The 27,244-nt window shown below is 36.3% G+C and overlaps 2 protein-coding genes and 2 pseudogenes across 2 annotated transcripts; 3 read left to right on the top strand and 1 right to left on the bottom strand.

The window, feature by feature from the left end:
* Positions 1–5,995: 5,995 nt before the first annotated feature.
* Positions 5,996–8,661, bottom strand: LOC120212942. The gene is made up of 7 exons (XM_039211120.1): positions 8,235–8,661; positions 7,199–8,093; positions 7,054–7,150; positions 6,434–6,955; positions 6,311–6,385; positions 6,183–6,186; positions 5,996–6,078 (listed from the first exon to the last, which is right to left on the bottom strand). Exons 1-7 carry the CDS (start codon positions 8,659–8,661, stop codon positions 5,996–5,998), a joined length of 2,103 nt encoding a protein of 700 aa, XP_039067051.1.
* Positions 8,662–12,823: 4,162 nt separating this feature from the next.
* On the top strand, positions 12,824–14,594 carry LOC120212838 (annotated as a pseudogene).
* Positions 14,595–16,904: 2,310 nt separating this feature from the next.
* LOC120212943 lies at positions 16,905–18,686 on the top strand (annotated as a pseudogene).
* A 2,486-nt stretch (positions 18,687–21,172) lies between these two features.
* Positions 21,173–25,308, top strand: LOC120212836 (polyadenylate-binding protein RBP47-like). Its single transcript, XM_039211022.1, has 6 exons — positions 21,173–21,754; positions 22,704–23,184; positions 24,172–24,230; positions 24,311–24,441; positions 24,557–24,653; positions 24,811–25,308. The coding sequence occupies exons 1-6, from the start codon at positions 21,383–21,385 to the stop codon at positions 24,970–24,972; spliced, it is 1,302 nt and encodes a 433-aa protein (XP_039066953.1). The 5' UTR covers positions 21,173–21,382; the 3' UTR covers positions 24,973–25,308.
* Positions 25,309–27,244: the final 1,936 nt, after the last annotated feature.

Below are 27,244 nucleotides of genomic sequence, written 5' to 3' on the forward strand. Positions count from 1 at the left end.
TACCTATCCTCGATTAAAAAATTCATATATTTTTGTATACTCATTGAAATCAATAGCCGTTTATTTTAGACAAAACTAGTCTCATATAAAACTCCATTGGTACAAAAATCATCCACTAATAATTTCTATATAATTTTTGGTGATTTTCTAAACTTACTATTCTGATCACAAATCTAGGCAGATTTCACCAATTTGCATTTTCAACTTGTTTACTAATTCTATTAGCTTACCAAATGCACATATATACATAAATAACAAAGTCACAACAACATTTGAAGTCACTTCTAACCATAGCAACTCCGTCACTGACTCATCGTAAGCCAATGTTTTCTTGATAACATAAATACAAATTAAATTTGCACTCACCTGGTGTCTTAGCTTGTAAACCTTACTAGCACTTCAAATTATGTCCTTAAACTTCTCTTTAGCTTTAAAATTGTTTGATCTTGATTTAAATCATAATCTAAAAGAATACCATTTACAAAACATATACATTTCAAACCATATGTTAGAATCTTACTAACATAGACACACAATAGAAAATAAATTCCTAAAACATTTCGATGCTCATTCTATACGAATTTCATATCACATCATCAATGTTGACCTTAATACTTCAAATTGACCTATAAATCCCTTTTTATCCAAATTCACATAACATTCTTCAACTTTCCATTTTGACTACCATTTATGAATTCTTTTAGAATTCATATCAACTTTCCATTTTATTCCAAATAGTCCTTTGCCTTTTTGCTTCAATTCAAGTTTCAAACAATTTAATTAAATTTCCAGCATCTAATTTTCAGCCCAATACCTCAATAAATCCACTATTACCACTTAAGTCACTAACTTTCTCAATATTTTCCATTTAGTACTCAAACTTTGCCAACTTTCCAAAGTAGTGAAATTTCACATTCTAACATCAAATTCAATATTCTAACTTTCAATTCCAGCCTAGTACATCATATTTCTAACATTTTCACATAAACCACATAATTTTCCATAATTACTAAATAGGTCCCCTAACTTTCATAAAATTACAAAATGGCCCAATTAACTTTCTAAAGCTTGTAGAACCTTTCAAACATCATTTCTAAGCCTAGGAAAAATTTTCACAATTTCCCCAATTAATTCATAGGGTCGAATATCATACTGGTTAGGGTTCTTGATTTTCACTTGATTCAAGCATGGATTCCAACTCTAAACAACATTTCAAGGCTTCTACAATCAAAACCATAACATAATTTAACCAAATCACAATTTTTTCAAAACCTTAGATCATGGCCAAATGGGATTTCACTAAATTTCAAGTAGTTTTAATCATCATACTAGCTTTAGAATTAATCTCCAAAATTAAAAACATAAAAATCTTTCATCAAATCCTACATAAATCCTAATTTCAAAACTCATCATATAAACATGATCTCCATGTAATATTTATATCAAATGATAGAGAATTTCAAGGGGATTAATTCTCTATCTAATAGCTTAATCCAAAAATCAATCAAATAAGCTTAAAAATGAACTTGAAAATTCTTACCTTAACATCCATGACGGTTCACGTTTACCCTTAATAAAATTTTCTATTTTTTTCTTCAATTAAAACATAATGCATTTGGTTTAATCTAATATAAATGAATTTAAAATTCTATTAATGTGAAATTATCATTTTACCCTTAATAAAATATGATAATTTCAACTTGCCATTAGAATATATTCCATTTTAATATTCTAAAGTCAAAGATGAACAAATAAAAATCTACTTTTCACCTTTGTCCTTGCAAATTTTCAAAAACTGTAATTTTGTTACTAGATTTTCCAATTTCAGATAAATATGTAAAATCGACTACAATTCTAATGATGCACATTAAATTTCACTATTCTAAACTTTGTAAATAATATTTTCAACCTTTATCTATTATCATTCAAATTTTCATAAAATTTCGGTTCGATATGATTATCCGATTTTCTTTCGGACTTTATTATTTTATAGCTTTTAACATAATTTCTAATTAAGATTATGATTCCCAAGAAATGTCATTCTTGAGATTTAACTATTCATTTACGGGTCAAAATACCTAAATTTTAAAAATTACTTTTTTGGTCCCTAAACTTTTCCAACTTTTTACTTTAATTGTTAAGTTTTCAAAATTTATTTTTTGGTCACTAACAAAAATTTGGGATATTACACACGCTCTTTGGAAACCATTCACACTTATGGATTTGGAGAACGACTATTTCCTCACTAGGTTCCAAATCGATACCGACTACGAGAAAGTGTTGGCGGAAGGACCTTGGATCATTTACGTCCAATACCTTACCGTGCAGCCTTGGTCGCGAAATTTCAATACTTCTCATTCGTATCCCACCACTTTTATGGCATGGATCCACCTTCCAGGTTTTCCTGAATTTATGTTCAACAGTAAAATTATTTTTAGAATTGGTATGCTTATTGGCAGGGTCGCGAAAGTCGACTTCCGGAAAGATACATATAACCGACGTTGGTTTGCGAGGGTTACTGTTTATATTGATCTTACACAACCCCTGATTTCAAAAGGTTATGGTTGGTGATAAAATTCAAGGTTTGGAGTACGGAAACCTTCCTTTGGTTTACTTCTCCTATGGTAGGTTCAGTCATTTAAAAGACGCATGCACTTTCTTTAATTCCCCCCCGATAATCGGTCAGAATGAGGCTATACCCATAGAGACACTCTTACCTTCGCCTAAAAATCATGACTCTAATATGCCAAAAAACATCCTCAATCCCTCTAATGATAATCCCGATCAGTTGGAAAATGGCCCTTATGGGCCATGAATGGTTGTCGAAAGACACCGCAGAAGAACAATAACTGGAAATACGAAAAGTCAGGCTGGTACGAAGGCACCCACTCCGATCAAACCCAGGCACTCCTCAATTACCGGGAATTCAACAAAAAAAGGGAAAGCCCCCCTATATCTGGGATGGAATTGGTAAAGAAATTAATGCGAATCCTCACTAAAAAGTTGTTTCCAAATCGGGAGCGGCCTCAAATCCTACGCCTAATTTATCGTCAACTCTTAATTCAGAGCAATTGATTTCCACGATCCAAGGCTTGCCCCATTTTAATGGTAACGGTCTTCACGTGGGATTACAAATCAACGAAGTTGATTTTGCGGGGCTCAACACTATTTTTATTCCCCCTAATCCTATTTTGTTTTGCTCCACTACCAGCATCCAACACATGGGTCCCTCCCTTCCACGTAACAAGCAGCGTGGGAATGGGGAAGCTGTCAGCGTGTCATTGGCTACTTCTATGAATCTTACGACCACTCACATGCATCATGAAACCACGCAAAACATGTCCAAGGTGAACGAGTCTGCCCAGCGTGCCCCCACACAAAACGTGACCTTTAAATTTGTTCCTGATCCAAGCACGAAAAACATATCTGCTCCCATTCCTAGTCTTACTACACCTTCTCATTTACCGTACTCCAACTCAGTTAACACGATCGGCTTAAATGGGGAACAGTTTACCTCGAAGACTAACCCGATTTCGATAACTCGACTGGGGCTAATGGTCAAAAGATCTCTTCATCTCTTAATCCTAACTCTCATACGGTTATAAGCTTTAAGGATGGTCCCCAAACCCACTCCTCTATCGGTCCTAATAATCAAGAGAGCCGGAGGAAGAATAATATCCCAAGAAACTGTGCTACCCCTTACGTGATTCGTAATAAGGGCTTAAAATACAAGACTCGAAACAACAATCGAATGATGGTAAAAGGAGCTATGGAAGCCGTGGCGAGCTTGATCCAAGAGCAAGATTTCGTCAATCAAAGTGAGAACACTAATGCAGATGCAACCATTGTCAGTCAACGTTGTTGATATTCCTTATTTTCCTCGCACCATGGACCTCAATCTTTTTGTTTGGAACTGCCAAGGGAGTGGTGGTATTAAATTTCCTAAAGTTTTCTCCGAATATATGCACGACTACAGACCCGATACTTTCTCGATTAGGCAAGCCTTCCCCTACCTCTCTGACTCGGTCATTAGCCGTCTTGACGCTATTGTCACTAGTGAGGAAATCCGTCAGGTGCTTTTCGACATAAATCCACTCAAAGCCCCGAGACCTGATGGTATGAACACCTTGTTCTTTTAGAATCAATGGAACACTTTTGGTCCCTCTGTCTGTGATTGGGTCAAAGGCATCTTTGATGGCAATCCTATCAAACCGGACATCAACAAAGCCCTTCTTGTTCTAATCCCCAAGACCAAGTCCTCAAGTCTTTCACGGACTTTTGCCCCATTAGTCTTTGCACGATTCTCTATAAATTGGTTATGAAAATCATCGTGAATCATTTCAAACCCATATTCTTGAAGGTCATTACCCCAAATCAAGCCAATTTTATAGTAGATCAAAGCATCACAGACAACATTCTCATCACCCAAGAAGTGGTTCATTCTGTGATGACCAAAAAAAGAAAAACTCAATAGATGGCCATTATGGTAGATTTGGAGAAGGCCTGTGATTGGGTGGCTTGGGACTTCCTCTCATACTCTTTAATGGATCGGGGCTGCCCTACCCGCATTCACAACATTATAATAAACTCTGTCTCCTCTTTCAACCTGCAAATCCTCTGGAATGACTCTCTTTCAGAAGAGTTTAAGCATACCCGGGGTATTTGCCAAGGGTGTTCGCTCTCTCCCTATTTGTTTGTACTTTGCATGGAAAGATTAGGCCATAGCATTCACTACGCTCTGACTCTTGGCCTGTGGGAGCTCATGATTCTTTCTTCTATCCCATCTATTTTTTGTAGATGACCTCTTAATCCTTTTTCAGGCCATTACTAATCAAGCAAACCTTGTGCGCGCTACCCTAGACCAATTCAGTCGTTTATCTGGCCATAAGGTGAACTCTAGTAAGACCATCATCTTTTTTTCTTCGAATGTTAATGAGGCTAAAGCCGCGAATATTTGTGTCACCTTAGGGTTTCAACGTTTGCCTAACCTTGGGAAGTATCTGGGCATGCCCCTTTTCCATAGCAGAGTCACCAAAAACATCTTCCAGTTTATCATCAAAAAGGTCCGAGGTAAGCTTAGCAATTGGACAACCTGGTCTTTATCCCTAGCTGGTCGGGTGACACTAGCCAAGTCCGTCCTTTTGTCTATTCTGAATTATTTCATGCAAACGGTGGTTATCTCTAAGAGTGTTTACGAACAAGTTGAAATGCTTGCTCGTAGATTCATTTGGGGGGAACCAATGAATCTAACAAACCAACTCTTGTTAAATGGGATGATTGTTGTCATGCCAACAACCATGGGGGTCTTGGTATCCGTCCCCTCAACCATCAGAATGAAGCCTTCTTGATAAAGTTGGGCTATACGTTCCTTATGAATACCAATACTCTCTGGTCTAAAATATGTCAGTTTATGTATAAGATCATGGATCTTGTTCCTATTAAGTTTGGGGCGTTGTTCTCCTTCATGCCGAAATCTGGTCCCTGGCTGATGGTCTTACAGTTGCCTGGGATAGAGGCTTTAGGAGGATCGAGGTGGAAACGGATAATAAAGAAGCGACTTGTATACTGTCATCGCCGGCCTCTTCGTTTGAACCCACCTTAATGCGGAGAGTTCGGTATCTTCTCCACCGGCATTGGACTGTAAAGACCAAGCACATTATCTGGGATGCTAATAGTTCTGCAAATGCGATAACTCACCTTGGATGCAGAGCATCGACTGAAAGAATCGACTTTGCCGACCCGCCAGCTAATATTCACCGACTTCTGCATCTAGATATGGATAAGTGGAGAAGAAGGAACCTTTGCTACTGATGTAGCCAACCTTTGTAACCAAAAAAAACAAAAACAAAAAATAAAATCCCCTCTTAAATTATAAATGAATACATATATTTTAGAAGTGTTCATATTTTTTATTTGAAATATATAAAGTTACATCATTTTTATATATCTTTTATATATGTTTTAATATAATTTTTTTTTGATAATTTGATTTTTATTACCCAAAGAAAGAGCAAATAACAGATACAACAGTAGGAAACAGCCCACCAACAGCAAATAAACAACACTCCCCACAATTGCCTAGGTAAAACAACTCAAAGAAACACTAAAAAAAAAGCAACAATTAACTGCAAGCAAAATTAAGGAGCAACCCGTAAGTAGCCACCGCTTTAGGAGCATCTCACGTGCCTGCAGACGAGAGACCAACGAAACAGAAGCAAACAACAAGCTAGTCAATGCACCAGTCGAGGCAAAGCTATGAATTAACCCTATCAGCTTTGTTGATGCTACAACCATGCAACTTAACACTAACTGTCCGTTTTATAGCATCAAAGACCTCATCAAGCACCCGAGAACAGCCTCTAAAGTGCCTGAGATTGCGTTCTTCCTAGACAAAATACAGAAGACTAATCCAAGCTAGCTTTAAAATGCAGACTAGCAAGGATTTTCCCTTAAAGTTGGTAGCAGCCCAGGACAAAGTATCATTCCAGCACAACCCCCTATAGTGAATTCTGCAAGTCTGCAGAATTTTACTCCAGAGTCCAACAACAAAGGTGCAATCATTAAACAAATGATCCCTTCTCTCAACCCCGTCACTACAGAGCTCACAACGCCCATCTAGCTCAATCCCCATATGAATAAGCCTATCCTTAGTAGGCAGACGGTTCAAAAAAACCATCCAAGCTACAATAGACATTCTAGGGATATGGAGAGGGAACCATATCAAGTGTTCCCAACTAACCTTCTCCTTCTTGTCTCTCAACTTCTCCCACACCCAATAGTTTTTAACCAAATTCCAGTCAACTACATTGCCAAACAAACCAGCAGCCTCTATTTGTAGCTTAAGCAACTTCCTCAAGGTCCAGCTGAGTTGAGGTTTGTAACCAGCCTCCCAGAAAGTGGCCCCCTTCAGGGCATATTCATTAACCCAGTCCACCCAGTATTTGCAAGGATATTTCTAATCAGTAAAAAACAACAAACTTTATTCCAGCAGCCCAGACTTTTTAGACCCAAGCCACCTTCAGGCTTCAACCAACACATTTGCTTCCAGCTGACTCTAGCCCCCTTGGCAGGAACATCATCCCCCTTCCAGAAGAACCGCATACAGAGTTGCTCAACCTGCCTAATGACTTTACTAGGCAAAATCATTTGCCTACACCAGTAATTGGAAATACTGAATAAAACAGATTGAATGAGCTACAGTCTGCCACCATAACTTAGCTTCAGCTTAGACCACAAAGCCAGCTTACTTCTGATCTTATCAACCAAAGGAAGACAGTCCTTAGCAGTAAGCTTTCTGGTAACTAATGCCACACCAAGGTACCTAACAGGAAGTGTACCCAATTTAAAACCAGTAGTAACCTGCACTCTTCTTAAAACATCCTCATGCACATCACAAGAAAACAGCTCAGATTTCCCAGCATTTAACTGTAGCCCAGACATCTTATAAAAGACCTCCAGAACACCAACAACACCCAAAATAGAATCCTCAGCAACATGGCAAAAAATTAATAAATCGTCAGCAAAGCTGAGATGAGTGAGAGGAACACGCTTACATTTAGGATGAAACCGAGTTAACCCTTCCTTGGCAGCAACGTTTAACAAATGGGACAACACATTCATAATAAGAACAAAGAGATAAGGGGACAGAGGATCACCCTGCCTAATTCCCCTCTTCCCTTTAAAGAAACCCACTAAACTACCATTAAATGCTACAGAATATCTAGCACCAGTGACACATGCAGTGATCCAATCTCTAAACCTTCCTGGGAGCCCTAAGGAAGCAAGAACATTCATCAAGAAGTCCCAAGACACAGAATCAAATTCCTTCCTTAAATCAATTTTTAGAGTGCACCTTGGGGAAAGGGAACTGCGGGAGTAGCCCCTAACAATCTCTTGAGCCAAGAGCGTATTATCAACAATACTACGCCCTTTAATAAAAGCTGACTGGTTTGGCAAAATCATACCAGGGAAGTAGCAAGCTAACCGAGCAACAATGATTCCAGTGATAGTTTTATAAACAACCAAGCAACAGGATATAGGACGAAAGTCTTTAGCTATACCATCATTTAGAGTCTTAGGCACCAAGGCAATTGCTGTAGCATTGAAGGCAGGAAGTAGAGTTCATGTCTGAATAAAATCTCTAATAGCAGCCAGAAAATCTTCATGGATAATATCCCAAGCCGTCTTAAAAAAATATGATGTATATCCATCTGGACCAGGGCTTTTTTCATTACCTTGCCTGAACAGAGAAGCTTTAATTTCTTTATTAGAGACCTCCTTGACCAATAAAGCAGCAGCATCACAAGGAAGCTCATATCCCAACAGACTCTTTAGGAGATCAACACCGTAGCTTTGAACACCAACATCCTCAAAACCAAGCAGTTCAGTGTAAAATCTCAACATCTCAACAGACATAGCATCAAATGAGTCCAACCGAGAACCATCTTCAGCGTAGAGCAATCTAACAATGTTACTCTTTCTTTTCCTCACTACAGTAGAGTGAAAAAATTTTGTATTTCTGTCTCCCTCTTTCAACCAATGGACTTTAGCTTTTTGCTTATAAAAAGAGGCTTCATCCACTTCAAGCTCCTGAAGCCCATTAAAGAGAATCTTCTCATCATCTAAGTGACAACCAGCTTGGGAAAGATTAGCAAGTTGCATCTGCTCAAGCTGGGCTCTTTTGGCCTTTACCCTACTTGAAATGTCATCAAAATTGGCTCCTGTTAAACTGCCTAAGTCTCAACTTAAGCCTTTTAAGCTTAGCAAAAAGGCAGAACATAGGGAAGCCAGACACGTCTAGCTGCCAAGACTCTTTAACAACACTCTTAAAATCTCCATGATTAGCCCAGCAATTGAAACACTTAAAAGGTTTGGGCCTGTCAGCCTGGTTATCCTTGAAAAAAGAAATCATAGTAGGACAATGATCAGAGACCCTCTGAGCTAAAAACTCAACAAAAGAATTTGGGAAATCTTCAAGCCACCGAGCATTAATAAGAGCTCGATCCAATTTACGAGCCAAAAAACTCCCTGCTTGCTTATTTGACCATGTATAGAGAGGACCCACATAAGGATGGTCAAAAAGCCCCAAGGATGACATACAGCTCCTACAAGCTTCTATTTTAGCAGTGACATAAGGCCCAAGGCTCTCAAAGTCAGAGCTTTCTTCAGCATTGATGAAAATGTTGAAGTCACCTCCTATAAGCCATGAAGCCTCCCCAACTAAACTTTCCACCTCTTCCAACTGCCTCCAGAGGTGAAGCCTATCAGAACCACTGTTGCTTCCATATACTGCAGTTAGGACACATCTATGGCCACCAATCTCACCAACAAAAGACAAAGATTGGTCAAAGACTTTCAAGACTGATAAGGTAAGAGCTTTTCTCCAGAAAATCCACAGCCTACCATTTTCAGAGTACTCATGATTTGTAAAACAATTCCAGTCTGAAGAATAACACTCAACCAACTTGCACACATTAACAGACCTCACACGGGTTTCCATAAGGCAGATAATTTCTACTTTGAGCTTGGGCATTCTAGCAAAAACTTGTTTTTGCTTTAGGGGGTTATTAAAGCCCCTAATATTCCAAAAACATATAATCATTAAGCATGGTTGGCCTCCCCCCAACAGTTTCAGCTACTGTTCCAACAACAGAACCCACTGACTTATCAACAAGATCTTTCTTTTTATGCTTCATTTCATTTAGGAGCGCAGTAACACCCATGGAAGCCGCACGAGGCTTCCTACCTCCTTCTAAACCAGCAGCTGCCATCAAAACCTCAAAACAATTATAAGAGCTAGCAAATTGCTTTTTAGCTTTATTCTTGACCTTCTTTTTCTGAGAAGAAGCTTGCAAAGGAGGAAAATCAACTGCATGCTGAGCAAACCCCTTATTGACAACATTTGCTTCATTGACCAGGTCCACAACCAACTCATCAACCTGAGAATTCACCCAATTATCCAGTCCTTCTCCAGCAGGTTGACAAAGCTCCTGCAAAGCCTCAATTCCACCAACAATAGGAATTTGAGAACAATTGTCCTCCCCACAATTCTCCAACCTTTTTCCAGAAAGTTCATTATCTACCTGCAAGACCTTTGCACTATCAACAGGAGCAGGAACAGGACAATTTACATCCCCTTTCTTCCTCCATACCTGAATCACAGCAGGTTGGGGCATGTGCACATCAGGACAAACCTTCTCACTATGCCCAAAAACATTACATCTCTGACAGCAAGGAGGAACCCAGGGAACCACAACCCTAATCGAGACAGCAAGTCCATCCTGTAACACAACATCTACAAATTTTGGGATGGAATCTCTCACTCCAATTTCAATGCAAACCTTTGCATATTCCAATCTAGTCCTGGAAGTAGTCACCGAGTCCATAGACAAAGTCACACCCAACGCATTGGCAATATAGCTTAATCCAGTACGTGAGTAAAGCTCCAAGGGAACGTTGTAAAGCTGAACCCATACGGGGATACGAGAGAGATCAAACTCTAAATGCTTCATACTAGGTTCCCATCTCCTCAAAATCAAAGACTTATTCTGAATATGCCATGGCCCATTATCTAAAACCCAGTCACGAGCAAATTCAGAGCAGAACGAAAAAACAAACAAATTCCTACCTGCAAAACTGACCTGCACACCCGAACCCGTGAGACCCGCCTTCCATAAAATTTCCACAATACGCTTCACAGAGGCTAACGGAGGACCTAGCCCAAGAAATTGTCCAACCAAAGACAATTTCCACTCCGAGATACCCGCCTCAAGAACCTCCGAAGGCGGATGAACCGAAGGAACCGGAGACCCTTCTCGAACAATTTGGGGGGAAAACTCCAAGGTCAGCTCAGCAGTGCTCCCGAAGAGCTTCCGCCAATCCATCAAACCAGAATCCATCCTAAGCTAAGAACCAAAGAAACAACAAAACGAGAAGAAAACGATCGGAAATCTAGTGAAAACCGTCAAGAACGCACCGGAAAACTCAGTTTTCGTTAGCCCTGCTAACGTACACCCAGAGAAAACCGTTAACGTGCGCCTTCCAAATATAATTTTATATTATATTATATTCATATTATTATTTTATCTTAAATTTATTTCCCAAGTCATAATGAGCAAGGAAGAATCCACAATTAATGTGGGACGGGTCGTCCAATCTTTAAGTTAAACTACATCTTAATCTTTATAAAAGTGTTAAAACTATGTAAATTAAGCTTCGTCTCTTTTTTTAAAAAATTTGGTTCAGTTGTTTCTTATATTTTTATTATTTTTGTTTAAATACTTTCTAGATATTTATAAAATTTAAAACTAAACAAATTAAATTCTAATCTGAGTTTTTAAATTTTAAGTTAACAATTAGATTTCGATCTTTTATAATTATTATATATATCTAACTGTCATACTTTTGTTTTGTTATCTAATTTTGTCTACAATAATAAATATGAATGAATTGAGAGAGACGGGTGGAAACAATCATCTTTTAAAATTTTAAAATTATCATATATTTTAGATTTTTCTTTGTATTTTTTTTGTTGACAATCTATTTTCGCGTCTTCCTAGAATTTTTAAGTTTATTTCTTCAAAAATTTTAAAAAATCACATTAACATAAAATCTCGAGTTCATCTCTGATAATGAGGAGTATATTATATTTTAAATGATAATATAAATTGACGAAGATCGTTGACAAGTAATTAAATACCTACCGGAAAAAGGTTTTGGTGCCAAAATAATAAGATCGGTTGCAAAACCAAATAACCAAACCATTACATTAAGTTATGACTCTTATCGTAGGTGGAAAAAACAATTAAAAACGAGGCATCGTTTTCACGTACAGTTAAGATATATATATATATATATATATTTGTTGCAGCTTAATTTGGTGTAGAACTGGAATTGTTTATTGTTAATTAATTTTGCTATGCCAAACTAGTGTTGATATAAATAGTTGGGATTAAAGAACTTGAATTTGTAAGGTTAAGTTCAAATAATACCATTGACACTTTTGATGGACAATTTATAAATTCCTATATAAATCTTATTGGATTTTAGGTATGCACTGACCTGGACTGTGAGAGTCACTCTTGACCTAAACTTTATTGTACCCAAAAAAAAAATTTAAGTTTGCTATGATGAAGTAAGCTCTCAGTGAAGCACAAGTATTTGTGAGTTCAAATTAATTAATTTAAACTGAATTTTATATAAGTCGTTGAAAAGATTATTCGACTACATTATTTATCTTTTTATTTTTATGTTTATCCACTCTTAGACTTTGTCATATGTTTATACACATACTAGAAAATAAAATAATAATAGATATTTTTTGGCCACTAAAATTAGCCATATTTATAGTTAAGTTAGAGGTCACTAATTACTTGTTTAAGACAAACAATTTGGTGGCCGCTAATTATTGGCAAATTTATGTTGATTGACGTACGTATGAAGATTAATCAGCATTGAAGACTTGATCCCGTCTGTCTTCACCAAATGTGAGCTAATTTATTCATCATTAGTTTCACAAGTTTGCTCATATGATTGTTGAAGTAATTGAATCTACTAGATTGTGCATGCCTAGTTACCTACAAGTCTCCTTTATTCTGTTGAAGCCTATTGGCCTGAGATTATAGTAGTGTTAGAATTTCTAATTACCATTAGATGAATTCACAAGGGAAACACCATCACGAATGGAGGTTGGAACAAGTAATTGACTTGAGGCTGCAGAGAGTAATGCAGTTGAAAGTTTCAAACCCCTGACAATGCCCTAAATAAATATCAGGTCCCTTTGCTTTACCCTAAAAGAAACGTGTGCAAGTCAGTATCTTCCTCGATGGAAGGAATTCCGACACATATTATTCCTCATTACAATCTCTGCACGGATAGTCCAAGATCACCCCTTCAACCTCCCACATATGGGAATTTGATTACCGTTCTTAGCATTGATGGCGGGGGCATCAGAGGGCTTATTCCCGGAACTATACTTGCCTTTTTAGAATTTCAGCTTCAGGTAGCTTCAAATTTTGATATTTTATATATGTTTTGCTTTGTTTTCATGAATGAATTGAGGTTTTGGGGTATATATATACACAGAAGCTGGATGGTGAGCAAGCGAGATTGGCTGATTATTTTGACGTCATTTCCGGGACTAGTACGGGTGGCCTCGTGACCGCCATGCTGACTACCCCAAACCCCAAAGAAGGGAACCGCCCTCTTTTTGCTGCCAAAGATATCAAGGATTTCTACCTTGAACACTGTCCTAAAATATTTCCACAAGATACGTGGTAATGTCAGAGTAACAAGCTAGAATAAGTTAAATATGAATATAAATCATTTCTCAATCAGTTATAAAGATGATTTTCCGTTCAGTTGTCACTTTGAACCAGCTTCAAGTATGGTAAAATCTCTAATGGGACCAAAATATGACGGTAAATATCTGCATGGTATTTTGAGGGAAAAGCTGGGAGAAACTAGATGGCACCAGACCCTAACAAATGTTGTGATCCCAACTTTTGACATCAAGCGACTCCAGCCTAGAATTTTCTCCAGCTATGAGGTGCAAGAATACATGAAAAATGATTTATTTTTTTTGGTCTAATGCCGTTTTGAACTCTTTGGAATTTATGAAATTTCCATCACGTAGGTAAAGATGGATCCTTCCACAGATGCTCTATTATCGGATATTTGCATTGGAACTTCTGCAGCTCCAACTTACCTTCCCGCCCATCATTTTCAAACTCAAGATTCCACTGGTAAAACAAAAGAATTCCATCTTATTGATGGAGGAGTTGCTGCTAATAACCCGGTAAGTGCACATTGATATGATGGGGATTTAGGGTTATCAGAACTATTCTGGTGAAAATCTGAATCTCGTTACTCTTTCAGACATTGGTTGCCATAAACGAAGTGACCAAAGAAATCCTTCGTGGAAATACTGATTGTTTCCCTATAAAGCCCACTGATTACACCCGGTTCCTGGTTGTATCTTTGGTAACTGGTTCACCAAAATACGAAGACAAGTACGACGCTAGAGTAGCAGCTAAATGGGGTGTTTTGGGATGGTTGACCGGCGAGCACTCTACTCCATTGGTGGATATTTTCACAGATGCAAGCAGCGACATGATCGACTTTCACATTGCCACTGTTTTCCAAGCACTTCAATCTGAAAAGAGTTATCTTCGAATTCAGGTTTGCATAATAAAATTATCACTAAACAAAACAACATATGTATGTATATGATTCAAAGTCAGAGCCCAAAATCATGCAGGACGATACACTCTCGCAGCAAATGTTATCTATGGATATTGCCACCAAGGAAAAACCTGGAGAATCTTGTAAAAGCCGGAGAAGAATTGCTTAAAAAGCCTGTTTCCACCGTGAATTTGGAGAATGGCCAATTTGAACCGACTGGTGAGTTAACAAATGAAGATGCTCTCATCAGGTATGCAACATTTTGACTGTCTGTTAGTCGGAATTGTTTTAATCTTAATTAACGTGCAATCATCGACATATATATATGTTGGCTTTAAATAATTCTACAGAGTAGCACAAGTTCTTTCCAAGGAGAAGCGGCTGCGCGACGAGAGATCATGACGCCAGACAGAATAGTGATTATCCTGCAAGTGCTCCAACAGATGATTCACAAGAGAAAATTCGCCCAAAAAAATCCAGAGGAAAAAAGTCTCTAGGGTTCAATAAAATATTATCAAATCAAATAATGCCAAAATCAGTCCACAAGCCGGACTGTTATAGCCAAAAATCGTCTTTATTCGAATTTTGCCAAAAATAGCAAAATTTCGAAAATCACTCTAAATTGAAATTCAAAAATTAAATAAGCAATCTCCAAAAAAATCCGGCTTAAATCGGATTTAAATTGACTTCCTAATTTGTAATTGAAATATTACCATAAATAGTAAAAAATATCTAAATCTAGTGATTCGGAGGGGAAAACGGCAGAATTTGAGGTTGAAAAAAAGGCCACATGTAGCGTAGCTCATATAGAGAGCGTGCGCATCGAAAAGAGCTTTCCAGATTGGGGTCTTATGTGCGATTCTGACACCTGTAGCCAAAGTTATGGCCAAAAGACTGAAACATACTCAAAACGACCCCAATGAGGAACATGTCACAATCAATTTCCGCCTTTGCGCTGATCTGCCAATTCATGGTATCTCAGAGCCATCAAAATGCAATCTGACAGCTCAGCATCATCTGTCTCGAATCCCCTGCATCAGATCACCTAATGGAAAGCTTTCGATAAAGGAAAATGAAAAATGCGCATTTTATAAATTGGTGTAAGAGTTTTTGCCTTCTTTATGCAATCATAAATACAATACGAATTATTATTATTATTATTATTATTCGGCTTAAACTAAAAAAAATACTCAAACTATACCATCATTTTGCTTTAAGTATTTAAATTATATTTTGGTCAAACTAAGTTCTTAAACTATTATATGTAATCATAAGTAATCACTTTAAGTACTTAAATTATTATTTTTATCAAAATAAGTCCCTAAACTATGACACTTTTTGCTTTAAACACCTAAACTATTTTTTTGTTCAAAACAAGTACCTAATTTTATATCACGTGTTAACATCTTATTGGTCGAAAAATATTTTCTAACTAAAAAATAATAGGACTTAAAATGATTAAATATAATATAGTTTAAGGGCTTAGTTTGTCCAAAAAATAATTTAGGTACTTAAAGCAAAAACGAATGCTTAGTTTGAGAACTTATTTTTTCTATAAGCCTTATTATTATTAATATCAAGGTAAATTACACGTTCAATACTCAATTATCACTTTTATTTCATTTTGGTCACCCAAATATTTTATTTACAAAATCATACTTAACATTTAGTGTTGGTTTCATTTTTGGTCACAAATCAATGGTAATGTTGATGTGTCACCATAAGATAATGTAATGTCATCGTTGAAAAATAATTAAAAATGTAACGTCCATAATTATGTTAATTTCCCAATGGTTGATGACCAAAATGAACCCAAAACATAACGTTAGACATATACTTTTGAAAAAAATAGTTTGGTAACAAAAATGGAACAATAATAATAGTTGGAGACTAAACATGTAATTTACTCTTACTACTAATATTAATAGTATTATCCAATATCATGTAATCACCATTTAAATGAATGACATGTGTCTATTTACATTTGATTTTAATTTTTCAAAATCATCTAAAAACACGTTACAATTCTTGAAGCTTTTTTCTTCAATTTCACTGAACCAAATAATTTTCCTTGTAAATACTTCAAAATATTGTTCAAGAATACCATGATTTACTTTGGCAGAACTGATCATTGGCCAGTGAAGTAGAATGGTCGCCTTTGAAAAGTATAGTCAACGTGGACGACTTCCTCACTCAGTGAAATTCCTCAGTAATTTAATTCGTTTACTGGTTCTTTGAACCGCAAAGCTAATAACAAATGGACAGTGGTACACCTGTTGATAATTTAATGAAAGACTTTCCAATCTGGAGTCTGAACCACTGGATATTTAGTCCTATACTATATGGTCACGTTTCACGTGTTGAAGTTTCAAATATAGGGCAAAGCATTTCCATTTTGAGAAGAAATCTAATCTACGACAGTTAGATTTTCTTAAAGTTGTAGTTTTACGATGCATGTCGCAAACAACATAGATTTGGGGTTTCAGTCGACCAAGCTTCGCAGATGTATCCAAGAAAGTCGATCGTTACACACTGGGTTTTGCTTTCCAGGTTGAATGCTTCAATGTCACATATGAGAGATCTAACTGGAAGTCTATAAATACCCATGACATGCACTCCTCCAAAGCATCAAACAAACCAACAAATTAAGGCATCTTACTGATCTTACGGAGGTCAACTGCTAAATCAAAGACCCTCAAACCCCCAACCATTCTCAGTCACTCAGCGTAATGGGAAGTCTCCCACAAGACAATTTTGATGTTGCGAGCCCCAAATCACCCCTTCAAGCTCCCACCTATGGGAACTTGATCACTGTTCTCAGTATCGATGGAGTTGGAATTAGGGGGCTTATAACCGGAACTATTCTTGCCTTTTTAGAGTCGGAGCTTCAGAAGCTGGATGGTGAGGAAGAGACTGGCGGGATTATTTTGGTGTGGTTACAGGGACTAGTACCGGTGGCCTCGTCACTGCCATGTTAACAACCCCAGATCCCAACAACGAGAATCGCCCTCTTTTTGCAGCCAAAGACATCAACGATTTCTATCTCCAACACTGACAAAAAATCTTTCCCCAAGATAGGTAAGCTGATAGTTGTGGATAAAAATAGACGTCCATATATATTAAGAATACGGTGGCAGTCTGACATTATATATCCTTTTGTTACATAACAGCACCCCATTTGCCCAGGCTGCAAATTTGCTCAAATCTCTAACTGGTCCGAAATATGATGGTGAATATCTTCACAACATCGTGAGAGAAAAGTTGGGTGAAACCAGATTGCATCAAACATTGACAAATGTTGTGATCCCGACGTTTGACATCAAACAGCTCCGACCAAAAATCTTCTCCTCCTATGAGGTTCATATACTCACCAATACCCTCTTATTACAAATTTTAATATAGTCTCCTTTGCCAACTTTTTGATGTAAGATTATTTACCTGGATTGCATTTTTATATCGTATTGTAGGTAAAGAACAACCCTTGCAAAAATGCTTTGCTTTCCGATATATGCATTGGAACGTTTGCTGCGCCAACTTATCTTCCTGCCCATCAGTTTGAAACCAAGGATTCCACTGGCAAAGCTCACGAATTCCATCTTATTGATGGTGGAGTTGCCGCTAATAATCTCGTACGTATATATATCTATATGTTTTTATCAATTAATTGGTGGTGACATAAACTTTGATCATATATTTTTAAATTAATCCATTAATACTCGCAGACCTTGGTAGCCATCAATGAAGTAACCAAAGAAATAACTCGTGGGAATCCAAATTTCTTCCCTATAAAGCCGGACGACTATACCCGATTCCTGGTTTTGTCCTTGGGTACCGGTTCCCAGAAATGTGAAGAGAAGTACCCTGCTCAAACGGCAGCAAAATGGGTCTCTTGGGATGGCTTACTTGTGAACATTCCACTCCGCTGATTGATGTTTTCATGCAAGCCAGCAGTGACATGGTCGACTTTCGCAATGCTACTGTTTTCCAAGACTTAAATCCGAAAAAAGTTGTCTCCGTATTCAGGTATGCATTTATAGAGAGAGAGAGAGAGATCCATTTTTTTAATTTTTGGAAATGAGGTTAAGTGAGATTTATGCTTAACCTAAAGCATCAAATGACTGCAGGATGATACACTTTGTGGAACAGTGGCATCTGTGGAGTGTGGACATTGCTACAAAAGAAAACTTGGAGGAGCTTGTAAAAGTTGGGGAAAATCTGCTGAAAAAACCAGTTTCCAGGGTGAATTTGGAGACTGGTAAATTTGAGCCCATTAATCGGGGTACAAATGAGGAGATGCTTGTCAGGTATTATATCATATTCTTTGAGTTCGATCTTATGTTAATAATATACCATTCATAATAGATGGAGTAAATTATATATATGATGCTAATTTGATTTTTTTTACTTGCAGATTTGCTCAGGTGTTATCCAAGGAGAAGCGGCTTCGTGACATGAGATCACCACTTGGATCTCTTTGCAACTTGGAGATAAGCCATATAGAATAGGTCAAATACACACTCATTTTATCAACACAATAAAGATAATAAATCATTTTAAATACTTTCTTTACCATCATTTGTTCATAAAAAATGTTTTCGAAAAGAAAAAGAATTGGGTTTTTATTTTTGGTAATTACTTACATGTGAGTGTTGTAGGTAAGGAGGACAAAGGACTTGAACCTAGTTATGAAATATTCCACATAATACAAGTAATCAACGGTCCGGAAGCAGAAAACCAGAGGAACAATATTCATAAAGAGAAACCCACAATGCCAGTTAGCAGTAGATAAACAATAATTATATAACATACACGATACATGTGATCTAGAATCGAGCAATCTAGCTTGCTAACTATGGCCATTAGGTGGGGTTGAATGACCGATGCTCGGACTGTGGCCGGGGCTTGTGGGACGGAAATCGTTGGTATCGGATTTGGAAGCGGCAGCAAGAGGATCACGATCCGCTCCATGGCTATATTTCATCTTATCATGCCTACTCACCAGGGTCCCTGTTTTCCCGAGTAAAAGTTGGAAATCCCAACTCCATCCTTAAATCTGATTCCATGAGCTAATATTAACAAAGCAAAGAGAAAGGCAAGTGCGAAAATGATGTTATTTTTTTGCCATGGATTAACTGAACTGAAAAAATAAAGGGATTGGAGAAGAAAAGCCGAGCTGAACAGTAAATGCCTTGCCTTGCTGGATATATTTATAGGCTGCCACGTGACATTTCCATCTCGTCTCTAATTTTGATTTATATGGATCATTCTCTTTCATTTTTAAGTTTAGTTGGGTCTTACGTTTTTGTCTATATGCAGAGATTTTTTCGCATGAATTTATTTGTAGGGATTATTGCCCATTACAGACGCACATATGATATTAATGATATTAATGACTGCATATGAATACTGTTCAATTATGTATTTATGTATTTATTTATACATGCATTGCATTTTATCTATATTTTTAATTTTCTGACCGTCGGAGGTCTTCCACGGAAGCTTTTCTCAACCTGGCGTTGGGGGCAGCCTACTTCCCTACCTTCCTATTACCCCATTGCATATGGGAATTGTGTATTGTTGTTGTTGTTGTATTATCCAGCTCAGTTGGTAGAATACAAGGTTCTTAATCTTGAGGTCGTGGGATCGAGTTTCACGGAGGGCATTTAATAATTTGAATATCTTATACGGAAGCTGCTCTTAACCTGGTGTTGGAGGCAACCTACTATCTTACCTCCCCTTATTCCATTACATATAAGAACAAGGGATAACCATTTTTTTTATTAATCAAATTTTAAAATATTGTTATCGTCTTAGGATTTTTCATTTCAGATTCTTTTAATTTTAATTTTGTTAAATTTTAATTTTTTTTATTATATGCTTTTTAGAATTTTTAAATTATGACTAGTTCAAAATTTTTCACTTTAAAATAATTTAATTTTGAATGGACAGAAATAAACTTTTAAATCCGGGTCTATTTTATCAGATCTAGCAGATGATAATTATTTTATTTGTATGAAATAAATTATAAAAATTAATAAAAAAATATATAACAATTAATATCAGTTTAATAAGTTCTTTACTTTTTCATAATTATTTTCATTTATAAAAAAGTTTAAAAAAGTAAAGACACACATTCAAAGGAAATATATGGGGAATAACTTCTACTAATAGTTTTACACAATTTTTAAGATTATTAGATCGAATGAAATCAAAAGCTGAGATTAATTATTTATCTTTTTCAGTGAATTCTTATTTTTCTAAAAAGACGTAAAACTAAAAGAGTTTATACAATTTAATTGGATCATGTCCTATATATATACACATTTATTTAGGGTTAAGATCTACTTACATAATATAAAACTTTTTAGTTTTACACAGATTTAGGACCACTGGATGAGTGAAAATAGATGACTTAAATTGAATCATTGTTTTTTTTCCAAGTGAATATCTTCACATATTCTATTATTAATATGTGTCATCTATTTTCACTCATCTAACGGTCCTAAATCTGTGTAAAACTAAAAGAGTTCACATCATGTAATCGGATCCTGCCCCATTTATTTATTATAAAAGTTAAATACTAAAAATATTGCTAATGATAATAATATAACTTGGCCTAATGATTTTATTAACAAAAGATGTGATTAGTATATAGGTATAGTTTGAGATGAAATTGAAATATTTAAAGTTTGGGGACCAACTTAGAATGAATGTCATAGTTTGAGGATGAAAATGAAAATTTTAAAGCTTTGAGGACTAATTTATTACGATAGTCATGGTTTAGGTATGAAATTAGAATAATTATAAGTTTCGGGACTAATTTGAAATGATAATCATAAATTTTGGACGCATGATATAGTTAACTCATTATCATCCGAAGTCTAACAGGAGAGTAGACTCTAAATCGAGTCACATAGAAATTCTACCTCGTTTGGTCAATATAAACGGTTGTGATCGACCCATCAAAGTATAACGTGTCCCGTCCAACAATTAAAACTACAACCGCGTTTCCTGTTTCCAATAACCCTTCGTTAAATCCTCTGGTTAGACCCTAGCCGTACTTCCTCTTTCTCTTCTATTCTCTTTGTTTCCCTGAAAATATTTAGAAAAAACCCAGATTCAATTTAAATAAGCATTGGAATCTTATTTATTCAATCATTTTCCTGTTTCAAAAAGAGGAGATAGTAATAAAGAGATAAGGATGCAGCAAAATAGTGGTTCCGATTCGCAAGCGCCGGCGCAACCTTCGCAAGAACACAACCAACGCCAACAACAACCGCCACAATCACATCCGCAGTGGTTGGCGATGCAGTATCCGGCGACAGCTATGGTAATGCAGCATCAGATGATGCAACCGCCCCATTTCGTTTCGCCGCCACCTCCACCTCAGCACTACATGCCATATCACCCTCGTAACCATCAGTTCCAGCACCACCATGGAAACGCGCAACAGGCGCAGCAGCAGCAGCAAGGATCCAACGGTGGCGGAGAGAACAAAACCATTTGGGTTGGTGATTTGCATCATTGGATGGACGAAAACTACCTTCATACTTGTTTTGCTTCTTCCGGCGAGGTAAACAAAATCTCTCTTAAATATATTTATTTTAATTTGATATTATTCATACTGAACTCTTCTTTGTTTCATTTTCTTTTCAATGACATCGGTTATTGCACTGTATATTGTCATTGTCGTGGTTTCTGCAGTCACGACGCTATCTGATATTGATTTAATCAGTTTGAATTATTTATTAATGATCGGTTGTCTTCTTTAATCCATGCTTATACACGTAGGAGTACTATTGGGACACTTGTATAGTACTGTTTAATGGATATATTTTCAAATTAAATGCATCTCCATTGATAATTAATAAAATCACTGTCGGATGGAAAATATTTCTTTAAATGGCAATCTTAACGAGTACGTCATGTCTTAGTTAGGAAAAGATAGGATTTTCTCTATGATTAAGGCATTCACTGCCTGTTTTGTGGTTGGCACATGTAGCTATTTGGTTTTATACTTGATTGCTAATCAAATACCACGAATGAGATGTGCATGAACTAGTAAATTGGATGAGAGGATGAGATCAATGCCTTATTTGGCTATTTAAGGCATTTTAAAAGAGTAATGAAAAGGTAAGGAGCATATTTGAGTAGAGCCTGGAATAAGTTTGGAATTTGGTTTTGAAGTATGAACATATAGCCTGGAATGTCAAAAGGCTATTTGGAGAAGTCATTATTTTTAATGGTTTGGAATTTTATGAAGGCTGAGGTTAAATTGAAGATAAATTTAAATGATCTTTTCCGATTGTTTGACCTAAATTAGATGTATCATTTATGCAAGAAATTTGTTACATTTGCCTTAAATGTGAGGTTAGCACATTGTGATAGCGAGACTGCTTAAGTTCAAACCAAGAAGGCAGAGAAACTTGTATGAAAACAAAGTTAAAGAAATATTGGATTTTGTTTTTAAGGCCTGAGTTGTTTGCCAAACTTAAATTGACAGTTGGAATTTATTTGAGCAGATTTCATCCATCAAGGTCATCCGCAATAAGCAGACTGGTCTATCAGAAGGATATGGATTTGTGGAATTTTTTTCTCATGCTACAGCAGAGAAAGTTCTCCAAAACTATAGTGTCATTTTGATGCCTAATATGGATCAACCTTTCCGTCTGAACTGGGCAACTTTTAGCACAGGAGACAAGCGCTCTGAGAATGGTCCTGATCTTTCCATTTTTGTAGGAGATTTAGCTGCAGATGTTACTGATAGACTATTGCATGAAACTTTTGTTAGTAAATATCCTTCTGTCAAAGTAGCAAAAGTCGTTATCGATGCTAATACTGGTCGATCTAAAGGTTATGGCTTTGTGAGGTTTGGGGATGATACAGAGAGGTCTAATGCCATGACTGAAATGAATGGTGTATATTGTTCAAGCAGGCCTATGCGTATTGGTGCTGCAACTCCTAGGAAATCCTCTGGGTATCAGCAACAGTATTCTTCACAAGGTATTTGATTACTTAATTTATACCGGCATTGGTATTTTAATTTATTAAAACTTTGTTTAAAGATTAAAATTTATTGCTAAAGTGCTTACATGTGCCACCCTTTTGTTTTGTCACTTGTATATGCTTCTGAATGATTTTCCCCCTCTTTGAGGATCCTCTGCAATTCTTGATGCAAAAGTTAAGTTCAATCTTGCCCACCTGCATTGACTTAGTTTTTGCTATGAGGAAATCTGATTCCTTCTCAGACAGTTTACAATGTCAGTTCTGGTTCTCTTCTTGTTGTTTGACTTCCTCTTTTCTGGTTATTAGAATGTGTTGGTGTGAAATAGTAGGTTGGTTGGGAAATGAAATGCTAGTTTTCTGTTTGGGGACAAATTCCATTTTCCCCTTTCTGTCGAGCTACTAAGTTTAGCTTCTTTTGAGGGGGCTTTTTAAAGTTTTCTGTTTATAATCACTGTCCTTTTTCCATACAACATGTAAATTGTTTCAAAATGGGTGATTTCCAATTTCTTGTCAGCAACAAATTAACATAGGAATTATTAGAAGATACTGAGGTTCATCTATTGCTTGTGGTAAGAACTAGTATTATGATGAAACTGTTACTATATACTGCTGATTTGAAGAAGTGTATAACGTTTATTTTATCTACATTATTTTGTCAAATAGAAACCACCAAAGGATTGTGGTTGCGATTAAGTTAATTGGAACTGTGACCTTCTTGCTCACTTTTTCTTTTTGGAGTAAATCTTTAAATTGGCGTCTGTAAATGTGGTTATTGTGTAGTTGGCATTGTACAGGAATGTCAGTGTTGAGAACGTTGCAAAAATGCAGATGCTTATTTACCTAGTATTATAACTACATCCTTACACAATTAATTTGGAGTTTGCTGTTGTTCAATCTTGTCCCATCTATTTCTTCTTGTTATGTTTTAAAGCTTTTAGGATTTCACTTCATATTTGCTTCCTTTTGTTCATGCCTTCTTGGAAGGTGGCTATGCGTCAAATGGTGCTTCAACCCAATCTGATGGAGATTCTTCAAATACAACCGTGAGTTCTTAATTTCTTTCAGCTTTAGTTCTTAGGGTTATGATCATTTGTGCCCCTTGACTAATCGAAACTTATTTTAGATATTTGTTGGAGGGCTTGACCCTAATGTGACTGAGGAAGATCTCAGGCAACCTTTCTCCCAGTATGGTGAAATAGTCTCTGTTAAAATACCTGTTGGAAAAGGATGTGGGTTTGTACAATTTGCCAGCAGGTACAATTTGTAGTTATATTAGCTTTGCCATTAATTTACCGTTTGTGCTATGTTAGAGGTGTAAGTTGGATACTATTGAGTCACTACCTTTTATTAACACCTGGAGTCTAAACAGGAACAATGCTGAGGAGGCATTGCAGAAGTTGAATGGGACTATAATTGGGAAGCAAACAGTGCGACTCTCTTGGGGCCACAATCCAGCAAATAAGCAGGTATCTGTTTTTTTATCTACAGTCATTGTTTATTGCAGCATTAAGAAAGCTGCCACTACATGATTTGCAGAAATGGACGATCTTAAGACATCCTGTTATCTATTACTTTGAGTAAATCACCTCTATTTGATCTTATTATTATTCTGGGATAATGCAGTTTAAAGCGGATTATGGTAACCAGTGGGGCGGAGCTTACTATGGAGGAGCTGCGTATGATGGTTATGGATATGCTTTGCTATCACCTCACAACCCGGGCATTTATGCAGAAGCATATGGGGCGTATCCATTCTATGGCAGTTACCAGCAGCAAGTGAACTGAAATAGCAATAGCAACAGCAGAAAGAGAAGTAGCTCTGTTAAGCAGACAACTCACGCTAGAGAGGCGTAGGTCTCTTGGTTGTGTAGAATTCTTATATAAATCCGTTCAGACGTGGAGTGGAACTGAATTTTGACCCCTTAAGTAGGATATTTTAGGGTTTGGATTCATTATTTGTTTGATTTTCTACGACTTAAAAAGGGAAACTTGGTATACAACTTGGCTGTGGCGTGCTTCATGAATAAATGCCAACTATGGCTACCGGTCGATCAGTCCGACTGTAAGGTTAGCCTGAGTTTAATAAATATGACTGTGTTGTTGAACTTGGATTGCGTTTCAGTTTTCTTATAGACTGTTGCCATATCTTGCAGACTGAAAATCTTTATTCTACCATTTAATCTTGACTGTTTGGTGAAGACAATCTTTCTGTTTTTCAAACGCTAAGTTAACATCAAGGTTTCAAATTACGGTCTGAAAATGTGATAGCATCTGCAAAATAGCGGTGTTACCACCGTTCAAGTTACTCGCTATACTCGCAATGGCGCCCAATAGCGCTTGTGGCAGTCGTAATGGCGCCTGCGACAGTCGTAATAGCGCCCACAATGGTCACAATCACGATAAACCCGAAATGACTAAAAAGGCAGTCGTAATGGCGCCTGCGACAGTCGTAATAACGCCCACAACGGCCATAATCACGATAAACCCGAAATGACTAAAAAGGCGACTGCGATTTGAAATGCTGGTTAACAGTGTAGTGAAAAGATTTGGAATAGCTGCGTTAACTAAATAAAGGTGCAGAACTTAAATTACACTTCTAATTGAACGTTCATAGTTCAGCATAGTCTCTACATTTGATTTATGTTCAACTATCGAGTAATATAAAAATTATGTAATATTTCTTAAATTACAACTGTATGGGAAATGATTACCTTGTGGTCATCATTACATGATGGAACATATAATTGAACATCCTTTTTCTTAATGTAATTTTCTTTATGCAGATAGGGTGGCTAGTTAGTTTTATTAAATTGAGAAAATATTTAAAATTATAATAAACTTCATAAACTAAACAAATGATTAAAATATTTTTTTTGGAACTATTAACATAAAAATTAGTCATATAAAATTATACAATGATCATATAAGGAAAACGACCAATCAAACGGAAACATGCCATAAAATCATTTGACAATGAACATTCAATAACTTGTATGCAATTATTAGTGCTCGAACCCAATACCTCTAAGAAAAATTATTGTTCCTTTAACCACCGAGATAATTTGATTCATGAAAAAAAATATTAACTTTTAAAATAATTATTGAAACAACAAGGGTTAACAAAATGTAGTTTCCTTTCTATATCTGAAATATAACTAAAACAAAAGAGGATTGGTTAACAGAAACGTAAAGCTAATATATTAAGAAAAAGCGTTTCTAAATAATTTTGTTTTTTCTAAAATATGTTTCATATTTTTTATTATAATTATAACAAGGAAAACAAACAAACAAGGGGGGTTTATTTATAATATGTGCGTTTAGAGGGGGGGGGGGAAATTAAAGTTTTAGAGATTTAAGAATACTGATCTTATAAATTCATCAATTCAAAATACTAGCAATTGCAATTATATTGTTTGGATCAATATTTTTGAAAGGAATTTTCAATATTAAAATTTTATAAAATAATTACAAATATAGAAATAATAATATTAAAAACAAATTTAAAAAAGTATGTAATGTGAGTTTCTTTAGACTATATACTTAAAAAAATTACATTTTAAAATGAGTTTTGTAATCAGAATTGAAATAATGAAATTCACAAATGATTCACAAATTTCATATCTAAAGTGTTGAATATAGTTGTTAGTAATCACGTGTAATGTTCAGTTTTGTATGAGAAAAATTAAGTGGTTAATTGTGCAGTTAGGCTGTTAGACTAGTTGGCATGGTTAATTGTCAACTGCATGAGGTCATTGAGTGTGTATTGATTCTTGAAAGTTGGCAAGTTATTTTCCACGTGAATAAAGAAATTTCATTCCTTTCTTTGTTTTCTGTTAGAATACTTTCTTCGTTATTTCAACATGGTATTATTGGCTGAAGGTTCTCGAGCTGTGTGGGTTGGTTGTTGCTAAGCCTTGACGGCCTGTTTGGGTCTTCTTCAAGCTGTGCCAAGTAAGTCTTTCTCCAAGATCGTTGAAAATGTTCACGAATAAGAAGGTTAACGTCGTGCTCGACGAGTCAAATTTTCTCTTGTGAAAACAACAAGTGTTGTTCGCAG

The sequence above is a fragment of the Hibiscus syriacus genome, unplaced genomic scaffold (assembly GCF_006381635.1).
Source record: "Hibiscus syriacus cultivar Baekdansim isolate YM2019G1 unplaced genomic scaffold, ASM638163v2 tig00110017_pilon, whole genome shotgun sequence".
NCBI lineage: Eukaryota > Viridiplantae > Streptophyta > Magnoliopsida > Malvales > Malvaceae > Hibiscus > Hibiscus syriacus.